Raw genomic sequence first — 25,613 nt, 5'->3', positions numbered from 1 at the left:
ATTATTGTGCACAGATTTGGTCTCCCGGGTTCCATAGGGATTAAGAGCCTGTGGAAAGGATGCAAAGAAGAGTTACAAAGATTATATGTGGATCATCGGATTTAGATTATGAAGACAGATTTTATGTGGATTACGCACTCTGGTTAACAGGAGAAAGAGGGGTGATATCATAGAGGTCTATAAACTTTTGAATAAGTGTTATTGGAGATCGTCTGATGAAATTTTTCGTTATATGGAAGGTGAGAGAGAACACGAGGACATCTAAGTTTGTTCACAGTCGAGAAAGAGGTAAGAGCTAGATTTTTCTCTCACAGAGCAGTGAGTGACTGGAATAGTTTGCCTTTAGTGAGTGCATCTAGTGTGAATGAATTTAAGGGAAGGTATAACACCTAGATTGGGTGATTTATAGTCTCCATCAATGATTCCTTGACTCTCTGGAGGTCTTAGATAATAATAATTTCTTTCGCGTTCACTTCATATCTTGTCTTCTTTTTATCTTCACCAATTCCTCTTTTAAGTCCTAATTCGATATCTCACAAAACGAATTTCATATCTGATATTCTCACACAGCCTCATATGATGATTCTAGTTGGTTTTTGCAGTGTAGCATCTGCATCAGACGATGTTGGAGAAGGATAATGAACTGACTTACATCCTTCTCCTGAGCGATATTCTGACCTTATAGCAAAGGCTGCTTATGATATACTCCATGATTACCTGTCGCAATCGGGTAGGCTGTCCAGATACAGTCGAATACATCATCACCATGGAATCACAACCCGTGACTGGAGTTCCTTCCAATTAGATTGAGGCACATTGTTGTTCTATATGTTGCATTATACTTTTAGTAACTTGACTAGAAATAGATAACTCAGGTAATAGTGAACAAAGAACTCATACTTAATTATCTTTACTGGCCCTGAGTCTATGTAATAAGGCTAAGTTTTGACTAATTCAACAAAAAAAAAAAAATCAGCTAACGCCTTTTTATTCCCATATACGGGAGTAGGCGAGGCCATTTAGCCCTATCTAACTTTTGGAGACTGAGTGGACAGTTCAATCTCCACTGGTACCCAATCAGAGACAGATGGCCCAAGGCTATCACTAATTAAGCGGTACGCAGTGAAGAGAGACGGCTCAAATGTGCCGCCATCTCGTGGTCCCTAACCCTAACACAACATATTTAATGTCTGAAATAATGTGGGTTCTACGGTCGATTTTCTTGAGTTTACAGGACGAAAAACCCGAGTTTCCGGGAGGAAAAACCTGCTTGCCCGTGCCAGAGATCGACTAACTCGGGAACTAATTCAACAATAGTAAGAAAATAATCATCTTATTTGTAAATGGAATTACACGGGATCTTGGTGCAGACTGTCAGAAGATAATTATTCACTATCTTCTGCCACTGCCTGAGGTGCCTCCATCTCAATTACTGGATCTTCGCTTTGTTGTGATCATTCTACCGACACATTGAACTCTGCACAGATGGAAGTAACTCCTGGTGTGAACTAGGATATACACTTGAATGAGCAAAAAAGAAACCTTAATCAGTGGACAGTTAGTTTCTGACAGCTCTGACCTTTTTAAACTTGTTAACGACTTGACTGCCTCATTATTATTATCTGGTGTGTCTAGGACATCTATTAACAGGTTTTCCTCTTAAACAGCAATTCTGCATTTTTGTTTTCGTTGTACCTCAGCAAACAGCATGGCCTGAGAAATCAAATCATGATCTTACTCCTTTTGCAAATTAGTACTGGAAGCATCACAATATGCAACCTCTGTAAAAAGCTTTATGTTCAAACTTTCAGCAGTACTAAGTGGTGTAGAAACCTGATACTGAGAAACTTTCACTTTACCCTTACATAAAATCTACAGTCACTTTTAAAACCATCTGTTGCAGTCCTGAGAATCACAATGGGTGTTTGCAGTTTTCTAGAAATATACTATAAAAGAAAGAACTGTAGGTAGACAGAACTATTTTGTGAGCCTTTTGACTCTTACTTTCAGTCACATCTACAAAAGATATTATTATTATAAACAATCCCAAACTGGCAATTAATTGCAATAAATGATATATTAATGTGAAACAAAATTTATTGGTGAATTAATTTTAATAATTCCGTTATATGTGAAATGCAATGTCTCTGTATTATGAAATTTTGGTTTTTATCATTTCTATAAAATTATACTGATGTTGCAACACTCTGCGAAACTTGACTTACACAACGTGGCTGTTGGGTTTGATGGTGCAATTACCCCTATCGTTGTGCTACCTATATAACGACACCTTAGTGCGAGATTATCTTCCATTGCCTAGCCTGTGTTGCGTAAACCGGTCCTTTCTACGTTTTGGACGCCATTATCCAAACGTCAATTTTGAGGTTGGGAGGTAAACGAAAAGGAATCCAAAATGGTAAGTAGCAATCCACTTCAATTTTGTCAATGAATATTGATATTTTTATCGTTTTCTTTGTATTTGTTAATATGAAAGGGATATTTTTCCTCCGGAGTCTAATATAATCCATTCTTTTTATAATCTTTCAGCAATTCTGCGAAATGCTATTTTTTTTTTTCCTTCTTCATGTTACTGACTTATCTTCATTTTATGAGTTATTTGTGCTATTGCGAATTGTTAATTTTGAATATATCTTTCATGAAAAAGTATGCCGTTAGGTTAAATTAAAAAAATTATATACATGAGCTGAAATAAGTTTATTTGTCTAACATGTGATTAAGTACGTGTGAATGTACATTATTTATGGTGGCCAGATGTTTCTCTGCAAGCTATGACTTACGTTGTCTACATTTTGTAGTACTGTGATCAATATTAATAGGAATGAGAACATATTGTCATTTTGTCTACAGTCTAAGGACTCGCGAATGTTATAAAGTTGTTTAATCAGGCAATTCATTAAAATGGTAGTCTCATTTTATTTATTTATTTTTTTTTCGACAGCTGATGCTAGCATAATGTACAATTTACAAATGTATTGTTCTATTCTACAGATATCTCTTTTGAAGCTAATTTTTAATCTTCAGTGGAGGGCTATTTTCTTAGATTTGTAACATTTACATTTGTTGCCATTTTCCTTTGAAGCAATCGGATAAGCATTTTTTTTTTTTTTTTACCTTGAAAAAAAATTCTGGAAAGATTGCACAATCATTACGGAAACTCGAAATGGTTCCATTGATTGGAACTTGACTAAAAGGATTATTCTTTTAAATTGGCAATTGGATTAATTGAATACCATTTCTACTCTTTGATCACTTTGAATGCAATTTTCTTGAAGGGGGGGGGGCTTCCCCTGTTGCAGATCCTCAGTCTTATACATTTGAGCAAAACAAAAAAACTTGATTCTGCCATCGCTAGTTTTGCCTTTTTAAGATATTTCACAAATATTATTAATTAATAACTATACCAGTAACCACACTGCTATGTTTTGAAATCGTAATGGGATTCATATATAGCATTTTTTATTTGAAATTTTTAATGATTTATAAGAAAATGCTTCGGCATTATGTTGACATTTTAGATTCACATACAGAAGGCTAGCAAGTGATGTTTTCATTTAAAAAAAAATAAATTATGGAAACTGTAATAGAAAAAACACCTCAGATATACTCCAGATAACCCCAATTTTATTTTGATTTATATTAAACTAAAATGAAATTGAGATTATCAAGAGTATACACATTTACAAAAAAAAAAAAAAAAAAAAAAAACAAGCTACGTTCAAATCTGCATAGTAAACTAAAGACACTAGTTTGGTCATCCATTAACCTTACCAGCATGACTGGTTAAAAAAAAAAAAAAAAAAGCCAAAAAGATTGTATTAGAAATCACTAAGAGATAAATTAATCTTGATTACTTGCAGATAAGTTAGAATAAAAAACAGTACAGTACTGATGTGACCAATAAGAGGTAAAATTATTCCTTAGTCCTAAAATGGTTTGCTGGAGAACTTGAAGTTATGTGGACTGAATGTGTACCATCAATATTTGGGATTTTATGCCATTATTGTTGTTTGAGATTAGGATGATTGATCAAAATTTCACAGATTTCCTTAAATTTGCATTCTTACCAGATTTTTGTGTGATGTATAGAACTGTTTGGTAACTTATGAGCTTCATCTGAGAGGTCTGCTTTACCATAATCGTTAAATTTAATTTATTTTTTATGGATTGGAATTGTGCATCCAGTTTCATCAATAGAAGGTAAGTTATAGGTATAGTGGATTCTGTATATCCCAGTGTGAGGTAGGATCCTTGGAGGAATGTTTTTTCAGTTTATAGGTGGTTTAAAAGTAGCATTATGGTTGTAATGGTGTAGAATTCTATTTATTCTGATAACCTTTTAATATATGGGATAGCTGTGGTTTTACTGTAATTTATATTTGCATCGTTAGGTGTGGTTTTATGAAGAATTTTATTTATGGTATTTTTGCTATAGCCAATGGTATTACTTTTTTATAATAAGGTGATTCATATGCAATGATACTTGGATTTTACAAAGGCATTTGACAGGCTACCACAAATTAGTGTATAACGCTAACCACTTGGCCAGCCAGGCTGACTGATTTGGTTAGCGTATCTGCTCTCCAGTCAAAAGACTGCAGGTTCGAATCCTGCCTTGGGCATGGATATTTTGGTTGTCTGTGAAAATACTAGTGGTGGTGGTCTGTAATAGATAGCATTGGTGTAGATGGAGCTAGTGATGGAGACAGTTGTAGACAAGTGCCCTCCCTCGATAAGTCCATGGACTCCTTTGAGGTGTTATGTAATAATAAGTTATGGCAAATGGTATTGGAAAATCATTTGGTTGGTTGGATAGCAAACTGGCTTTCTAATCTACTGAACAGTTGTGTATAAAGGTGCGAGGTCTCGGAGGACTTATCAGTGGGGTCCTACATGGTTCTGTTGTAGGGCACTGCTGTTCATTTGTTTGTTAATGATATTGCAAGTGGTCTGCAAGCTGTTATTCAGATTTTGCAGATAATGCTAAGTGGGGAAGTTATTATGAATGCTGATGTACTGGGCTTCAGAGCAATTTGAATAAAGTGGCTATATGGGCTGACAAGTGGGGTTGCCAATTTAACCACTAAATGTGAGGTTTTGCACTTTTTGGATCTCAAAAAAAGTAAAGCTGTATATCATATTGGAAACGTATTACAGGTGGAGGAAGCATGTGATATTGGTGGATAAAGAATTGAAGTTCAAGGAACATATTGCAAAAATAACAGTGCAAAAATAATTGCCAGTATACTAAGAACAACAGTAACCAGTAGAGAGAAGAATGTAGTCATTCCACTCAAGGCTTTGATTAGACCACATCTGGACTACATTTGGTTACTTACATTCGTAGGTGAGAAGCAAGCTGGAAAAAGTATAGGTAAATCAAAAAAAGCAATATCGGGATTGTGGAATACTGACAAGAAGACTGGTTGAAAATGTATATTGCAGACGCTGGTGCAATATGATTGAGACATTAATTGTTAAGTGGTGCTTATCAAATAGATATCCAGAGTATTCAAAAGGTTGAAGGAGGAAAGGAGATAGACGAGGTCATTCCTGGAAGTTGTATAAAGGTGTGGTGCCTAAGATTTTTTTTTTTTTTTTTTGCATGACATGGTTAGTGAGTGGAATTTATTGCCAAATGAGATAGTGAGTGTGCAAACTTTGAACCAATTTATGAGGAATGATAAACATTCTGTTAGAATGCCTCTTGCTATTAACTCTCTTGATGAGTCTTGACTCCAGGTGTTTGTATAATAATAGAAGACCATTATTATAGCTCTGTTTTTGAGGGTGTCAATGACTATTTTTTTTTGGAGTGTGGTAAGAGTTAACGTGTATGTATGTATATTGGCTTGTGGTAGACAGGGAGGGATAGTGAGAGGGGAAGACGTGTGACCAGTGTATGCAGGAGAGAAAGTGTTAATTTACAGTTTCGATAGTAAATTGTGTTCATATGGCTGAGGAAGTTTGGTGGCCGTATGGCCAGATAATGAAAACAGTCACTGTATCAAAGCCAAACTGCAGATAAAAGTAAAAGGAATTTAGAGCACCTTTGCTCAAAAGTTTCCATATAAGTTAGCAATTGGGAGGGGGTGAACACATGGCTTTACCTTTTTGTAGGTAAAAGTTATTTTGCCTTTTGCCACACGAAGTAACCAGATGTAACTATAACATCGTATTTGTTTCCATAATTTTTTTTTTTTAATGACTGCTGATCACTATGTAACTGACAGAAAGGTACAATCTTAATTCATGCCCTCTATTCTGTGGATGCAGTAAGATCATTGATAGTTGTCTCCCTTTCCAGATTTTTGCTAGTGAAGCAGCTATATTTAGAGTTGTCAGATTCTGAAGTCTCAGATTTAAATCTACATTTTTTTCCCCTCATCTCGCTGAATATGAACTGGCATGGTCTGCAGAGCTAGTGGTAAATAATGGTGTATTATTATTATTACATGACAACTCCAAGGAGTCCTTGGACTTAGTGTGGGAGAACACAATAACTCGCTGTCTCCTCTACTTAACCTCTGACACTGCTGCCATCAAAACACACCAACCTCCAATAGTATTTTTGTCAATAAATTGTAGATGTTCTGTTGACCAGTTTGCTGTATGCAGAATGAAAAACCTGAATTTCTGGGAGAAAAAAACCCATTACCATCATATAAGGTTGGTTAACTTGCCTTCAATTGAAAAACCTCAGATTCCTCTTGGCATGACAGGAATCAATTTAGGTCTTTTCCAATAGAAGGGCTACAATATTCAAATGTTCTTCCAGTTGTGCTGGCACTTATCTTCCACTTTGGTCAAAGGATTTTGCAGAAACAGTGGATCCATAGATGTTGGGAAGATCTTGTAATGGATCATTTGGCAAGCAGATAATAGCAAATTTTTAGTAAGACTTAACATCTAGAAGACTTGAGGTTAGCCCATCTCGATGCTAAATCTTTATTTCCATTCTGGAAATAAATCTTACCTAATATCTTTTCTCTTTAGTGTTTAGACTGTTTTGAATCTCACTAGTATTGATGTTTGTCCATGCTTATCTACCTATTTCAGGACACTCATAAGCAGGATCGTTGGCAATAGGTAATGAAAATCACCTATCACTAAACCCTGCTTATTGGTGTCCTGATAGCCATAATAAGCTGCTGATTAGTATGATTATTAAATTCTGTACAAATATAATGAAGTATGTTAATAATTTTCAACATGACTTGTTGCCACTAGTACAACAATGGCATATTTAGATACACCTATCAGAATGATCACAGTACATTGTTCATGACTTGAACCAATGTATGGACTTGATTTCTCTCTTGACCATTTATGTTCATTTCGGAGAAGCTTTCAGTGCACAGAGTTTAAATCTATTATCCATTTGGCCAACCACCTGTTTATACCTAAAGCAAATAGTATTTTCTTTTATCCTTTCATCTGTTTCAATCAAGCATATCTCCCACAGTTGCAAATGCTGCATATTATGTAATGACTACATTTTTAACAGAATCAACAAAATACATAATCCTTTTATTTTTGACTTCCATAGACAGTAATGTAATTGCTATTCTTTTTTTGGGTACATGGGGGGAGGGGGCACCAGAACTTTGAAAAAATACAATCTGCGTATAGTCTTCCAGCCACATGTGCAGTGCTCAACAGATATACTCATCTGCTCACGAGAGTAGATTTTGCTATATGGTGAGTAGCTATATACTAAACAAAATAGAATGCTTTATTTAATGAAAAAAAATAGTTTTCTAATTTTTTTAAAAAACCCATATAGCACAACTTTATTGACTTAATGGGATTAAAAAAAAAAATAGGTCTCAGGTTATGTACATATTTTTTTGTGTTGCGAGTAGCATTTTGTATAATTTGAGCCCTGATCATGAATATGGACAGTCAGGTCTACTGGACCATACTGTGGACATCATGCAGTGGATTTTTCCCATTTCATTTGCTGTGCTTCTTTGCAATAAGTTTACAATAAGTGTGAAAGATTTTTTAGAATCTTTAGCTGCCCTTAAAAAAACCAACCTAATTTTAAAAAATGTGGATGTGTTGGTACCAAAATATGGGGAACAGTAATTCTTGTGCAACATAAGTTGTAACCTGGACTTTCTACTAGCTTTCTGTAAAGGTTACCAAAATGTCTCACTTTTTATATTATACTCATTTCAGACAAATTATGGAGACTACAACTATTAGAAGTAATTATTTTAATTTCCTGATGTTTTGACCTTCATATTAAGGTCATCTGGAGTATACACATATACAGAAACAAGCTATTATTACATTTCACACAGTATACCAAAGAGTAATTTGCAACATCATAGAACAATTTCATATAGATTTATTACAACAGAAGTGTTGTCCTAATTTAAACGAGTTGTGACATTAGGCAGAAAGGTCATGTGGGTAGAATATGTGCCTTCCATATTCTTGGAATTTTTAGACCATTATTAAGATTAGGGTAATTGGTAAGAATTTCACAAGCCTCCTAAATTTATGTTCATATCATGTTTTGTTGTGATGTAGACAACAGGCCTTTCCAATCAATTCTTGCCAGACATTAGACACTTTCTCCAGCCACCTAAATAAACAATGCAGATGCATATAATTCACAATTGAGATTGAAATGCAGAACACTTCCTTTTGTAGATACACTTGTCCCACGTCTTTCCTTATGGTAATCTTTCCCTTACTGTTTACTGGAAGCCTACACATACTGGCCAATATATACAAAACTCATCACCCAACACAAAAACTAGGTGTCATTAACAAACTAAAAACAGGGCTTTGAAGATTTGCTCCAATGAACAAGCACTTAAAATGAAGTTATCAGTAATACCTTCCTAAAAAAAAAAAAAAAAAAAAAAAAAGGCTACAGTCAAAATTCACCAAACCTCACCTAAAAATAAACTAGACTACAATAAAATTAACCATTCCATACATAAAGGGATATCAGATTAAATAAACAGAATACTATAGAAATACAACCTTAAACCACCTTTTAAATTGCAAAATTAAAGAACTCAACTCATCCAAGGATCTACTTCCTCTGCTGGCCCACCCTGGAGTATACTGTATTCATTGTACCTGTAATTTGCCCTATATAGGGGGAAACAGGATGCACAATTCCTATCCGAAAAGGAGCATAAATGGCACATTAAATTTAATAGCTAGTAAAGCTGTCTTTCCGATCATGCCATGAATACTCACCACCCTAATCTTAATAATGGTCTTAAAATCCCAAGAATATGGAAGGCACGTATTCTACCTGCTTTCTGCCTAAGAGTCGATTGTAAATAGGATTGTAGGTAATCCAGATCTTAACGCTCTCTCTTGTTAAATTAGGACATCACTTTTGCTGTAATAAAACCATCTATATGAAATTGTTCTATGATGTCATAAATAGAATATGCTTTGATGTAGTTGATGTATTTTATTTAAAATAAAGAGCCAATAGGGTTCATTTCGGCAATGGAAAACATTATTTAAATTAAGGGGTATTAAAACCGAATAAGAAACTCGGTTTCATGTCGAATATAGTAACTATAAATGTATCGGCGACTACTAGCGTAAAGTTAAAACACGTAGTTCAAGTATGTAGTACAAACTAGGGCAACTCGTTGCAAAGGTGGAGAAAGTTCTGATCATTATTCTTAGTATTTTCCATAATGTGAAACCCATCTCCTAGATGTATGATGTTATACATTATGGTGAGAGGTCACTACCCAGACCGGTTTCGATCTTTATTGAGATCTCATCAGTGAGTAGCTAGACCAAAGTATAATACTAAGGGTATAGCAAAAAGAACTGCTATATGAGTTGTCAAAAGGTGCACCCATAAATTATTTAAAATAAAGAGCCAATAGGCTTCATTTCGGCGATGTAAAACATTATTTAAATTAAGGGGATATTAGTTTGTACTACGTACTTGAACTACGTGCTTTAGCTTATGCTAGTAGTTGCCAATACGTTTATAGTTACTATATTCGGCATGAAACTCTTTGATTCCGATCTTTGAGTTTCTTATTTGTTTTTAAAACAATGTGGGATTTAATATCCCCTTAATTTAAATGATGTATTTTATTTTATTTATTTACTTTTTAATTTTTTTTTTTCTTGTTAGAGCTCAGGCCAGTAGAATAACCATTGATCAAATCATGTCTCTTTGGCATACTGTGTGAAATATAATATAGCTTGTTTCTGTGTGTATGTGTATACTCCAGATGATGACTTAATATGAAGGTCAAAGCATTGGGAAATTAAAATGATTATTTCTAACACGGTTGTCTTGATAATTTGTCTGAAATGAATGCTGATCACTGTGTAACGCTAAAGGAAAGGTTTATATTGTACTCACTAAAGATATGACTGAGAAAATATTGAAGCATTAAATGTCCTAGGTGGCGAACAGTACTGTTCACCAGCTAGATTAATAAGGTACAACCTTTTGATACATTTTTAGATATTCCACTGTTTCCTAATTCTGAGGGTCCCCCCTGTGGTATTTATGTACATAATGACAGCCATGCACATTATCTGTGCATAGGTTATTTTTTTATCGGTGAATTTCTTTTTAGGTGAAATGCAATCCATAGCCTGAGAATTATGATTATATTTAAGTGTTGGTCGATTGGTAGAGCCTCTGCTACTAATGGCTCACGCAAAAAAAAGTTGAGCAAGTTTGAGCGCAGTTTAGTTGGAAGGGGATAAATCGTTTGATGCTGTTGACACTCTCCTGCAATGAGTCTTTGGATTCCCTGGAGGTGTCACATAATAATAATGATAAAATAATGCAGCTGGTTTCTTAAAATATACTTGCGAAGAAATTGTTTATTCAAGTGAAAGCAAAGTGCGTGAAGATACCTCATTTTGCTTTCTAGGCTACTTGTATGTAGAGGCTGATGACATCACAAGATTAAACACATGAATATAATTTATTTTGTAACCAAAAGTATCTTTTCTTTTAGGATATATAAGAAATTATCTTTGTTCTAGGTGTAGAAAATTATGATCCCTTAAGCCAGGACCCCCCCCCAATAAGAACATTCCACTTTAGTTCACCACAAACTTTTATTTTAAAAAAATGGAAATTGTTTTAAATTTTCATTTTTCATTAAAAACATTTTCTCTAAGGTGTTTTGTTTATATAAATGTTGAAACATTGCTTGAACACAACTGAAAATTTTATAATTCCTTCATTCTAAGGCTACATTCCTTCAACATAATATTTATGAACTAAAGTACAACATTGCTTAAACTCAATATCAATGTAGTACTAATCTTTGAAAATGATTGTATGGAAGAAAGAAAAAAAAATGGGACAAATTGAGATCTGTATGCTATGTTTGATCCCTTAGTTTCGATTCAGGATGTCACGAAACATAGTAATCATGCCTGATTCTCACTTTTACACTTGCTGTGTGTGTGTGTGTGTATATATCAGTACACTACTAGTGATTTTATAAGTTGGGCTGGTGTGAGTCATTCAATGACAAGAATTATTTTTAATGAAACATTCGAATGTGTTTAATAAATTATATTTATTAAATTGCTGTTTTTCTGAATACCTTCAAGGCTTTAGCTTCATGAGTAATAATTTCATTTTGTATTATAGAGATTACAGCTGTGTTAGAAATAATTACTTCAATTTCATGACATTTCAACCTTCATATTAAGGTCATCATCTGGAGCGTGCACGTGCACACACAGACAAGCTATATTGCATTTCACACAGTATAGCAAAGAGACAATGGTTTGATCAACCATTATTTTACTAGCCTGGCCTTTAGTGGGGAGAAATATATATATATATATATATATATATTCTATTTATGACATCGAGAACAAATTCATATAACTTGTTTAAGTTAAGGGATATTACATCCCATATAGTTTCTTAGCCGAATAAGAAACTCAAAGAGTTTCATGCCGAACAAATATGAACAAAAATACAGTTCCTAGGAGCTAAGTTCACATTATGGGCAAATATCAAGAATAGTGATCGGAGCTTGCTCCACTTCTACCACGAGTTGCCCCAGCTTGCACTACCCTTTGGGATCAGTGCTGCAGTATCCAGGTATTTGCTTACGCTTGGAATCGCCGAACTTTATACAGTTTCTACTATATTCGGCATGAAACTTTGAGTTTCTTATTCGGCTAAGAAACTATATGGGATGTAATATCCCTTAACTTAAACAAGTTATATGTCGCCGAATTGAAGCCTTTGGCTCTTCACATATCTAATAATCTAACAAATTCATATAGTTCCATTACAGCAAAAGTGGTGTCCCAATTCGACATGAGTTATATTAGTTTACCTGGATTACTTATTTATGATTAACTCTTAGATTAAAAGGTTGTGGGTAGAATGTGCCATCTATATTCTTGGGATTTTAGACCATCATTATTGTTAAGATTAGGGTAGTTGATAAGAATTTCACAGGCCTCCTTAAATTTATGTTCATGTTTGTTTTGGTGTGATGTAAATAACAGGTGCCTTTCCAGTCAGTTTTATGTAGAGTATTCAGGACATGATCAGAAAGGCTGGGTTTACCATAGTTATTAATGAGTATTAACTATGAATAAATCCATTGGGAAACTTTTTGAAGCAGTTCATATCCTAATGTAAAATTGTTATTTGATACTTTTGAGGAAAGGCAACGGTATCAGAAATTATATCATTTACTTGAGGTAGGTTGTGTGCTCCGGGATGAGGATCTCATTCATTGAAATGCAGACAAATGGAGAGGTCTAGAAATGATTGTTAGACTTAAGATTCTTTCCTGGAACAAATGGAATTGGTAGATTCTTTGAGATAGTTGAGTGGTGTCTGGAATGACTGGTCTTCAAAACCTCAAAAGCTTACAATAGGACACTTGGGTATTTGTTTGGTACATCTCTGAGGCATGGAGCATACATATGTCTAATGCAAGTGGGTGGACAAAGTTAAATAATCTGGAAACTGCTCTAACAAACTTTCTTTTTCTCTAATTTCATGTAGCTGTTGTATGCAATATATGCCATTCTTGCATATTCCTAGGCATTTGTTTTCTTTGCTATGGAATTCATACTTTTTTTTGCTTTTCTCTCTCCTATCCACCTATTTGTGTTGCATAAGAATACTTTATATACATTACTGGGTGCAGGGGAAGTTTTAGATAAGAAATTGGGCATTAGATTTGAGCATGTGGCAATTGCACAGATTTCTACCCATCATAGAGGGAAGCATCAGTACAATTTTCTGGTATTTTATGTGCAAGTCAATGTAAAAAGATAAGGTGGGGGAAAAAATAGCTACAAATAATAGTTGGTGTTATTAATGGGGTTCTTGCATGAAAGACCTCAAAAGAGTAGGAGATAAAACTTACAATTGAAGAAAATTCTTTTAATTGGTTGATATGAAAATGCTACAGATGTCAAACTCCTTATTTTGTGTACAGATGAGACATTATTTGCTACTATTAATACACATTCATTAGAATATGTTGATAATAAACAGTACAATGGATACAGTTTTTTTTTTTTAACTACTTGTGGTGAAAAATGTGGAAACTAGCCTTTGGTTTAGATTATAAAAAGGCTGATAAAATAAAAAATTACAAAGAATAAATATATAAAAAACTTCAATAAGCCAAGGAGTAAGACTGGGATGTTCTTTGTCTCCAACACTTTATATTAATAAAATATTAATAAAGTGTGACACTTTAACTAGGTATAGAAATTTTTGGAATAATGAAGTATGCTATTATTTGCAGGTGATCGGATAATATCAGATAAGGAAGGCAATTGACAAAGCAATTTTTAAACTAAACATTATAGTAGAACAGTTTGGAATGCAAACCCATAGATAACTAAAACAATGGCATTTTGTGGAAAAACTCCAGTTAGAAGTAAACTATTTATTAATAATAAATGATAAATACTTTTATCTTGGATGTGAAATATATGGAGGAGAAAAAGAGAATTAAAAACTTCAAAAATTAGAATGCTTGATCTGAATATTGTACAAAAAGAAACATACTGGAATGCATTGGATTAGCTCTGCTAATGCATCCAGTATGTTTCTTAAGAAATGCATTAGCAGAGCTAATCTCAGGTGGTATGGTCACTAAACAGAATGGGAGAGGAAAGATTAGCAAAACAAGTATTCTCTGCCAAGTTGACAGGAAAGAGGCCCAGAGGAAGGCCAAGGTATAGGTGGATTGGTATGGTAAAAAGTGCCTTAGAAGATAAATATAAGATCTGATAATGTTGGAGTCTTGACAGGTAACAGACTGATTTGGAGGAAATTGTAGATAGGAAGTTAGTAATGATGTAAATTTTTCATGTAGTACTATCATATCCTGTACCCCTTGAGGGTATATATCAGGAGTTTGATGAAGAAACATGCTTGAACATATACTTCATCAGTATCTACATTATTATATGTAGGCAGTGAAATTTGGAAATAGATAAAGAATTTTAAAAAAGTGAAATGAGAACTGAAATGCACATTAGATGTGAATAGGAACAAATATTTTAAAAGAACCAAAAATAAAAGAAAAACTAAATATGAACCAAATTTGATACAACATGTAAAACCAAATGACCAACACCTGATATCCTAAACAATTAATGAAATATAAACTTTTTTTTTTTAAGATTGTTTAAGTGACTATATTTGTAATGAGTAAAATGAGACTAGAACGGATGATCTGGTGAGGCTAGTGTATTAAATATCCTGAATTCTCCTTTCCTATCTGTAAATACACATTGCTATGTAAAAATTCTGAGTAATGAACAGTAATTTATCAATGGTTATTCTAGTTCCAAAATTTCAAATATTAACATTGTAATGGTAATAGTTGGAATTCTGAAATTAAACTACATCTTGGGAATGAAGATGTAGTTTAAGTTTAATGGAAACACTCAAAGTTAACATGCACTGGAGGCAGTATGTCTTTTTGCATCATTGCTTTTCAGAAAGGTGTTTTTTGAAAAAGTTATGCACATAGTTACTTGGAATCTGGATTTGGAATTTTGACTGAAGTAACTGAGCTGTGATGCCATTGTGTCCTGATTGCATGTGTTTTGTGGGATGAATTTAAATCCATATATAGTTAAAAGTAGAAATGCTGACCATTTAACAACTAAATATTAGTATTTTAGTTATATGAAAGCCACTTTAAATCTGCCAGTCCAGATATGAGCCTTATAGTCTTTCTTTAATTTATAAACAAAGATTTGCTGATTATTTTGAACCCCACTTTGCTCATAGGTTAAGTATAGAGATGCTATCCACACAACTAACCAGGCCTGCAAAGCTAAATTTATCTATGGAATAACCTCCATTCCTCCAAACAAAATAGAGTTTTTACATTTATAAATATGGTTATTTATTTTTTTTTTATTGATATATTTTGACAAGCATTTTCTGTTGAATACACCATTTTATTATTAGTATAGGAACTTCACCAGCAAACCAAACTTTAGATATGGGGATTCCCACTGAAAGGATATTTCTCAAGAGAACTACTTACTACCTTATGTGCATTCATACTGTTTGTTAGAACATGACAAATGAGGAATGAATGCCAATTTCTGTTTTTGAATGTGCTTGAACTGGAGTTAATCCAGAATTGAGTTTTTTAAATATTTTCAGTAATAATTTTGATAAGTGTTTTATTTGTGTTATGTTTTAATTATTTGGATTGTGACAATGCTCATTATTAAAGGCACTTTGTTAAAAGGTGATAAGCAGCCACAAGCATGGAACATTTACGTTTTGAATAACTCATAAAAAGCTTGATGTTGTATCTGATATGGGTGTATAAGTAATTTATGAATTTGGCTTTGCCTTCTGTCAGGCATTTTACAAATGACTATGTTGGTTGATTTTCATCCAACACAGTTGTGGATAATAATGGGTTTTGATATAAGAAATTTGTTTGTCATTTCTCTATAGGCCAGACTTTTAAATTTTTTCAGTCATTATCTACAACTGTTTACATAAGATTAACTTTTACCTATTTTTTTGGCAAACTGAACATAGATTTTAGCTTTTGAATGTTGCTTGTCTCCTGCCGGCTGGCATTCTTTATGTAACATATTTTACTTTATTACAATGAAAATGACATCTAAATTAAAGAATTAGTGCAGTTGGACATTACTTAATCCCAAAACGGCGCAAGATAATTGATGCATGTTGTCAATTTAAAGAGTTAAGTTAATAGATTTAATTATTCCATTTGTTATAAAATCTGAGTATATAGTGCTTAAATTCATTTTCAGCATTTTGATGGTATACATTTTATTTGTATAGGTGAACTTCACGGTAGACGAGATTCGGGATCTTATGAACAAGACGCGGAATATCCGCAACATGTCTGTAATTGCACATGTAGACCATGGGAAATCAACACTTACAGATTCATTAGTATCAAAAGGAGGTATCATTGCTGCAGCTAAAGCTGGAGAAGTACGGTATACAGATACACGAAAGGATGAACAGGAACGGTGTATCACAATCAAATCAACGTATGTGTTTTGTTTTTGTAGTTTTCTCTAGAGCTTTATTTTCTTTCTACTATCTTAGTTTTATATAAGATAGCATATTCAGTTGGGCAGGGATGAGTTAACAGCATGTTGAATCCAAAACTGTATGGCTTTTACTTATCTAATAATTAACAGAAGATCAATATTCTGGGTTATAAATTAGTAAAGGGGGAAGAGAAATTGGGTGCTGAACAGTAATATTGGCACTCACACATACAAGTGACTGCAAGTTTGAGATTGAAAAGTAACCCTTCATGGATGGGAAGACCCGATCAGAACTTTTAACCCATTGCATAATCTATACTCACCACACCAGGTTTGCTTATTCTGTTGTCTATTTCCATATTTAACTTGCCATCTTCACTAAATAACTGAAACATTTTACTCGTTCTATAGGCTCTGTTAGAATGCAGTTCAATATTTCTGCATATTTTCATACTTTGGTCTTTTTATTGTTGATTTTCATGACAAATTTGTTATGGATGTGAAGTGCTAATGTCAGGAGAGGTGTCTGCTCAACAAGAGATGATTTCAGGTGGAGGTCACTGCATTACAAATGATCAGTAATCATTCTACTCTGTAATGAGGAAACAGTATAAAAAATATTACAAAAAAGTGTTTGGACATATTATTGGATTTTGTTATTTGGAACAGTTTCCTCCTGCACAAGAAAAAACGTTTGTCTACCATAACATATCTAGAATACAGAAATTGCAAAAGAATTGCTGCATGCACATATGCCTTCTTCAGCAATCAGAAAAACAGGAAATCCTCCCAGACATTGAGGTTGAACGCTGCTAACTCCAACCATTATCCCGAAAATCTACTGCCAGCGGCTAATAAAAAAAAACCTGCATGCAAATATTATGTATGTAATAAAAAAAATGTCAGAAAGGAAACAAAAATCTGGTGCCCTGAGTGTAAAACTGTTTTGTGTGTTTACCCTTGCTTTAGGGTGTTTCACACTGTTCAAGAATTTTAAATTCTGAACAGTATGAAATAAAAAATGTTTGTTTCAAGGCCATCAAAACAGTCCTTTTCAGGACTAAAAATATTGATAGAGGGATAGCTGAATGTACTGTTTCCTTTTCATCTTGAAGGCTAATTTTTAAGTTCTTTTTATGACAGAATGGTATTTTTGAAGGAATAAAATATAAGAGGAACTGAAATACTCTTTCCAGTTCCTCTGAAACTGGAAAGAGTATTCCAGGTAAAGTATTTCACCAAAACAATAAAAAATAATAAAATAAAATCTACCCTATATATATGTGTGTGTATATATATATATATATATACACACACACACACACACACACAGGGTGTTCGGGATAAATTTGACATATTTATAATTAATTATATTTTTCTGTAAGTTACATGTATTAACACACACTTCTCTTCATTTAAAAGTTTGGACCCTTCTTCATTCATATACAAGATGTCAGAAAGGATGGATAGCTGGAACCCACCTGAATCATGGAAGAGAATAACTTGTATCATGATGATTCGTGCCCGCCATCAAAATAAGGATATTACGACTGCTGCCCAATGCTCCCTGAATACAGTAAAAACAATCAGGCATGAACTAGAGACTTGCAATGGTGACTACGAGGATGTAGCAAGAAGAAAGATCCCTAGCAGACGATCTGATTGCGTTCGTACAGCAGAATTCCTCGCAAATCTGCAGGAACAGGTGTTGAAGAACCCTGGCATTGGAATTCGGGCTTTGTTCGTGGAGTTGCTAACTGTAGTCAAGCCCTGGATAACAAGGGTAGCCAATGGTAGGCCGTATGTATGGCAGCAGGATTCGGCCCCTTGCCACACCTCTGGGAAAAGTCAAAAATGGTTGTCTGAAAATTTCTACGACTTCACCAGTCCAAATGTTTGGCCTCCAAACTCCCCAGACCTTAACCCCATGGATTATTTTGTATGGGGCGCAGTTGAAAAAGACACCAATCGCACTTCCAGTAATACAAAAGCCCAGTTAATGGATAAAATTAAAACAGTTTTTGCGGCCCTTCCCAGGGAGACTGTAGCATCAGCTTGTTCGAGGTTCCGAAGCAGAATTGAAGCTGTGATCGATGCTAATGGTGGTTATTTTGAGTAAATCTTGTTGATAGTATTGTAATTAACTCTGCCTGTAATGTTTTTTTGTCAATTCATTAAATTTATAGATACAAAGAAGATTTTCTTTTTCCTTACGAAACTGTCAAATTTATCCCGAACACCCTGTATATATATATTTGAAAAAAATAGATTTAATGACTCCAAGACCGAGATAACATATAAAGATTTTAATGATAAATACTACTAGTTTTGGCATATAGCAGCCTTCTTCAGGTATTTATAAAGAAAAGGAATACTAATAAACATTGAATTAATTAAACAAACTGGAAATTACAGGTACAAATTGCCTCACATAATCGATACATAAAAACGTTGTATTTTTCAAGTTGTTCCAACTGGCGTGTCATTGTTTGTTGCAATTGTGCGTGCAAGTTCTCTTATGCTCTTCTATGCGTTGTTCAATAGATTTGTTAGTTTGACCAAAGTATGGGATATTGCAATCACACCACAATTTATATACTCCAGGGTACTTAAGGTTGTGATGAGTAGGTTTTGGATGGCTGATTAGAGAGCAGGTTTTTGGAAGTGTGGTGAAGAAGGTCCTGATATTATATTTTTTAAGGACTTTAGCACAGTCTCTAAGAAAATAGCTAATGTATGGAATGGAGATGCTACCTTTAAAATTAATAGTCTCTGTTGTGCACTGCTTAGAAGGGTTCAGAAGAAATTTCTTAATTGTTTTTTCAGAGTATCCGTTTTGTTTAAAAATAAGAGTGAGGTGATTCATTTCTTTTTGTAGTTCATCTTGTTCATTTAAGAGAAATGAACAAGATGAACTCTCTCTTATGCTCTTCTTGTGCATAGAAGAGCATAAGAGAGACATCTCATACAAAAGATCTCATGCAACTGCGTTATCCAGTCATGTTGTTTTTTCAAATAATCCTAATGATGACCAACAAAGCCACTCTGTATGCTGGAATAGATCAGAAAATATTTTTCGCTGTGAAGATGAGTTTGAAAGGAAAATCGTAGAATCAAGGGAAATCCTACTGAACCCGGTCCACTTAAATAATAATTTAAGTTATAACATCCCAGATAGCCATGCTGCAGCTATTCAATATTGGCGTTCGCGTGAACTTGCACGCACAATTGCAACAAACAATGACACGCCAGTTGGAACAACTTGAAAAATACGTTTTTATGTATTGATTATGCGAGGCAATTTGTACCTGTAATTTCCAGTTTGTTTAAATAATTCAATGTTTATTAGTATTCCTTTTCTTTATAAATACCTGAAGAAGGCTGCTATATGCCGAAACTAGTAGTATTTATCATTAAAATCTTTATGTTATCTCGGTCTTGGAGTCATTAAATCTATTTTTTTCAAATGTATAACAACCGAGTAAAAGCTGATCGCCACATATATATATAAAATAAGCCTTTTTATGTCATGTTTTTTGAAACATTTTGAAACTCGGGGGCTACCCTGAGTGTCGAGTCATCAGAATTCAAGGAGAACTGGCCTACCAGTCTGGAACTCGGGGGGAATTGGGCGCCATGTGGGGTGAGTTCCCCTTTTGAACACTTGACACTCAGGGGCTACCCTAGGCGCAAGGGGTCGCACCCCCTTTCGAGTTATCAGAATCGAAGGAGAACTGGCCTACTAGTCCGAACTCAGGTGGTTGGGGGCAGGGAGGCAACCCCCTTTCGAGTCTTCAAAGTTCGAGTCATCAGAATTCAAGAACTGGCCTACCAGACCGGAAAACATTTATTAACTGGGGGGGCATAGCCCCCAGTTAATAAATGAAATATATAAATAACACCTTGCCAACACTCAACATTGTGATATGGGTTCCAAATTTCTTGTTTCGGAGATATATATATATATATATATATATAACAAAGTTTTGTAATAAAAATTTCTGCTACAATGAAGTTTGACATAATCAACAATATGATTACTACCTTATTTCCGTTTCTCTTGTGGGAGAAAAACGGTAAAATGTCACTCTTGTAATTGAGATGTTATAATGGCAAAAATAGTAAGAAAAAAGTCATTTGCACTTTCTCTTCAAAACACAAAGAAAGAACGTTGTAAATTCAGCCAGTGGAAAAGAAAATACTGCATATAACATGGAGTCTGCAGGAGGGAAAAAATCTGGAAATTGGTTACATTATAACGAATAGAGAAATCATGTCAAAAAAATTATTCACGTAAGATTCTAATCTCAGCAGACATAACATTTTCTTCTAGATTACATATCTAAAGTAACTGAACCTTTGCTACTATTTTACACTAAAATGAATGGGTTCCTCAAGTGATTTACGTTTGTAACAGCTGTCTTGCGAATGATTTATGAAATAAATTCTGAAATATCTGCAGATTGATTAGGTATATACCCCCCCCCCCCCCCGAAAAAAAAATTATGAAACGCATATGCACCTTTTCTTTGAAAATAATTCAAATCCTCTTTTTCAAGATAATTGTATGATTTAATTTCTAATTTTTGATAATAAAAGTGAAACTGATCATTATAAATTAAGCAGTTATTTTGGCATAAATAATGTATAAGCATGTGAATGAAATGTCGGTATTTCTGTTAGGATATAGGTAATCAACAATCGAAAAGGAAACAAGACATTCTTGATATATTCTGCACTACAGCCTGAGGCATTTTAGTGTTATCCCCCTTCTCAATAGCACTGAGTAATAAGCCTTCAACTTTTCCTCCAGCTAAGAGGATATTAACAAGTATTTATAAGACGTAGATTATTTCAGAAATAGCTTCCAGCAGCAGAAGTAATATTTAGATTTTTTTTTAAAGAAAAACAAACAAAAATAATGCTACTGAACTTTCTTTTGTGTGGTATGCATATAAACAATTTTGCATGGTGAAAATATAGCATATTTCTAAAATTTCACATAATTTCAGTGGACAGTAGAACAGTTGGTTTTAGATTGCAAATAAATAGAACAGAATTAGAAGCTTCACGGTACAATCTGATTGCCGTATATCTTTTGTCAAAATGGTAAAATGAAGTAATTGATTTTGAATACTGTCTAGAAAAGCTTTCAAAGCTGTATAGAAATTTAGAGTAGTTATGCATATGAGTTCCAGGAGAGGATAGGGGGGGGGGGGAGAAAGCATTAGAAAATCTTCAAAATGAGCAAAAATTTTGAATCATTTCGTATATGATATTTTTCACGTTATATTTTCAACATATCTACGTGGATATGCACTAGATATTATCGTAATATGCATAATACAAATAAATAAATAAAAGACGAAGAATCACTGCTAAAATATCATTGGATATAAATTTTTGATACCAAAAAGATGATTGGAAACAGAGTAATGCAATTTAGCATTTTAACATTTCTTTTATCTTTATGAATAACAAAAAATTGTTTCTAAAACTGAAATGTGATGATCCATATAATGCTATTTGGCTAGAAACGAAAGCAAAAGGGCATATTTATTTCAATAAATATTATTTAAAAATATAAATATTTGACATTTTCAAAGCAACCATTTGAAAATTCTGAAATTCGAAAATTATTGAATTATAAGTAAAGTGAAAGAACAATCAGTGCAACTCTTCTGGTGCACTGATTTGTAGAATAAAATCACCAAATTTACTATCACTAAATAGATTGATTGCAAAGGCTGATCAGTGGTCATTTCAGGATTGATTTTTTTTTGCATATGTGAAATTTGTTTCAATTTTTGGGAAGAAACACAATAAATTATTTTAGAGGCAAGAAAGGTCAAATAACTTAGGACAGTAAATGAAATTCTAAGCAACACAATAGACGTAAAGACAGGGGGACACAAAGGTCACTCAGCAACAGTTAATCCACTAACAGCTATAGAATAGCTGTAACGAGATTAATGGCGGAGGAAGGTAATGGCATGATAAAAGGCAGAATGCTGACGAAGTTTTGATCCATCAAAAAAGCTAGGAAGAGCTGACTATTTCCACACCAGCCGGTTGGGAGGTTAAAGCATTGATTATGAAATATCTTGTAACTAAACAAAGCTGGATTTGTGATCAGTCTTTCTATGAATAGAAAGAGCCAAAGTGAAAATATACACCCTTTGGGTGCTGCATATGGAAAGGCTTAGGTTCCATTAATTATTCATGTCACACCATAATATCAAGAGGAAAAAACACATTTGTGAAACTTAGTAATATTTGACTAGTTTTCTACCCATCATTCAGAGCACGATTATAACTGATGAGCACACTAAATAAATAAATGTGGAAAATAATTCAAATTCTAATAAACTAAACTAATATTTTGTTTCTCTCTGCAGTGTGTAGCAATTAGATATGGTGGTGTGTACCTGCATGTAGTTGAGCTGTGTGAGATGCCTCATCAGCACAGATTGGCTATTTTTAATCCTAATACTGCTACTACTAATAGGCTTTTCACTAGTGTTCAGAGTGTTTTGTTTTTCCTAGCAAAACACTAGACTTCATTCTAATGTTTCATTCTACTTTGTGGAATCTGTTCTATTTGTTACATTTTGGATCACTTGAATACAAGGCAGTATTGGAAACGAACTTTGTTCCTTGGCTGTTTTTATTCATATTAAACATCCAATATGAAATCCAACATATTACTGCAAACATATTAAGGCTTGAGTTACTTGAAATGTTAAAGCTTGTATGACTTAAATGTTTTATTATATTCAATGAACTATTAGCCTTTAAAGATATATATATAACTTAGACATTCCATAATATTGTCTTCTATTCTGCTTTCCTTATAGGGCAGTGTCTCTATATTTTCAACTGCAAGAGAAGGATTTAATTTTTATTAAAGATGAAAATCAAAGAGAAAAGGGTATCGATGGATTTTTAATCAACTTGATAGACTCACCTGGTCATGTTGATTTTTCCTCTGAAGTGACAGCAGCCCTAAGGGTTACTGATGGTGCCTTGGTTGTAGTTGATTGTGTTAGTGGTAAGTTTTTATGAGAAAGTTAATTTTGGTGATTATTTTAAAATCAGCATTGCAAAATGTATGTGGTCATTCTTATCAAAAATTTAACTCCAAGAGTTAAATGTGAGTTGTGGTACCCCACAATTATAGCATGTTGCATTTTACATATTACAAGAGCTTGTTATAATTATGGGTTATTACAGGCTTAAAAAGTTCGTTAGAGCAAGGTTACCAGATTAACATTTGGTCCACAGCCATTAGTACAAGTACCACCTTGCTCTCTAGACCAAATGAACTTTTTAAACTTGTAATAAAGAAAGTGGTGGTCTTATGGCATACAATGAAATTCCTATACCACCTAGAGATTTATTTACTCCACATTGCTGTCATTCCATGATTTTTATGGTAATCTAGAGAATATACAAACTCAAAAGAACTAATAAATACTGGATTGGAATTATTTGTTGTAACTAGTGCTTATAAACCTTTGTTTATACAATGCTAAGAACTCAGGTGTATTCTTAATACTTCTGGCATTAGTGTATCCATATGGCAGCTGACTGCTGGGTTGATGAGTTAAATATTAAGCTGAATTCCTTCCACGGTTTACACCTTTCTTGACAAAAAAAAAATAAAAAAAAAATATACGAGGCTATTGCTAACATTCTCTATCGTGTTATACTCACAAGTTCTACCACTTTATGCAATCATCTATGCTTTATTCTGCCTTCCCTCCTAGTTTCTTGGCATTTTACCTATTCATGACATTGTCAAGTTATAGCTTTGTTATTCTCTGCTTCACTGAACATTAGTTTTTGTATGTACCTAACATCAAATCTAGCTGTTTACATTCCCAGTCCATCTTGCTGTGGCTTGCTTGTCCAGTATACCTCTAATCATGGAATTGCTGTATACTAACATTTTTTGTCATATCTGCTTTCTTGATCCTTTTCCTTCCCACCTTTCACCTTCCCTGTTATTTGCCAAGTGCTTTTCTAGTTTGTTCAGCTGTTATGTAGTATTACACACATGCTGAAACCTAAATTTCTAATGTGCCAGAATTTTCTTTTTTCCATTTTTGCAAGATGGGGGATGGAAAGATAAAAGACACCCTGTGAAAGTCCCAAGAATTTGGATGTCTCATCTATCTCACAGGAATAGCAGAAGGAAAGAAATTTAATTGGATAGTGACAGTTAACTCTCAGACAGGAAACAAATTTAACAGCACTGACTGTAGCAAATGAATAACTACTGATATAGTTTTACCAATATGATTATGGATTATTTTTTCAAATTCCTGATGTATCCTTAGGTTGTACAGGATGTTTATGATAGTAGTATATGAAAAAAAAGTTGCATCGTTGCTAACTTAACAAGAGTCTCCAAATTAATCTGCTATCTGTCAAGGTAGCAGATTAATATTATCAGATTTTCTATCTTTGTTGCCAAAGGCACTTTGTACTGTATCAATTTACCTAGATCTTGGACTTCCTTGAGTCTTTTTATTGCCAGTCTGGCAAAAGGACACTTGTCTTGCAACTCTTTTCCCATTCTCTTACCGACTGCTATGCTAACAATATCAAGTTCTTTCATGATATCCTCATTTTTAATATGCTGCAATTGATGCCATCTCCAATCTTTCAGAACTCTTGTGGTTTCTGGTGTTGATCAAGCCTGGTATGGTAAGAAGTCATCTGAATAAACTGGTTCCTTTGCAAAAACAATGGGGGCCTTTTTAACCAGATGATGCCAGCATTTTGTACTGTTGTACCATTTTGCACTATGGTTTAAGCCAATAAGAATAGAATTTGGCAGTTAATCCCGAATTGCCCATCCTCATTACTTCAGTATCCAAGTAGATACCTAACAAGGTGCTTGAAGTGAAGATGAGAACTGGATGTTGGGTCAGAGGCCCTGGTTCTCTGCATTCTTTAAAAGGCTACAGTGGTCTCCCAGTTATGCAGCTTTGACCTTTAAGTATCCCCTTCTTATTTTATTTTTAATTTTTACCAGAGATGAGACTGGTCAACAA

General features: G+C 33.9%; 1 protein-coding gene across 1 annotated transcript in view; it reads left to right on the top strand.

The window, feature by feature from the left end:
- The first annotated feature begins 2,307 nt into the window (after positions 1–2,307).
- eEF2 (eukaryotic translation elongation factor 2) overlaps positions 2,308–25,613 on the top strand; it is a 79,307-nt gene continuing 56,001 nt past the window's right edge. Inside the window, exons 1-3 of the mRNA XM_090392009.1 lie at positions 2,308–2,416; positions 16,334–16,548; positions 23,409–23,602. Coding sequence (XP_090248135.1) covers positions 2,414–2,416; positions 16,334–16,548; positions 23,409–23,602 — 412 coding nt within the window. The 5' untranslated portion in view covers positions 2,308–2,413. The remainder of the gene's footprint in view (positions 2,417–16,333; positions 16,549–23,408; positions 23,603–25,613) is intronic.

The sequence above is a fragment of the Typopeltis vanoorti genome, chromosome 4 (assembly GCF_054136105.1).
Source record: "Typopeltis vanoorti isolate ZY-2024b chromosome 4, IOZ_Tvanoo_1.0, whole genome shotgun sequence".
NCBI classification, from domain to species: Eukaryota; Metazoa; Arthropoda; class Arachnida; order Uropygi; family Thelyphonidae; genus Typopeltis; species Typopeltis vanoorti.
Note: the sequence above shows the minus strand (reverse complement) of the source record. Positions and strands in the feature narration are given on the sequence as shown.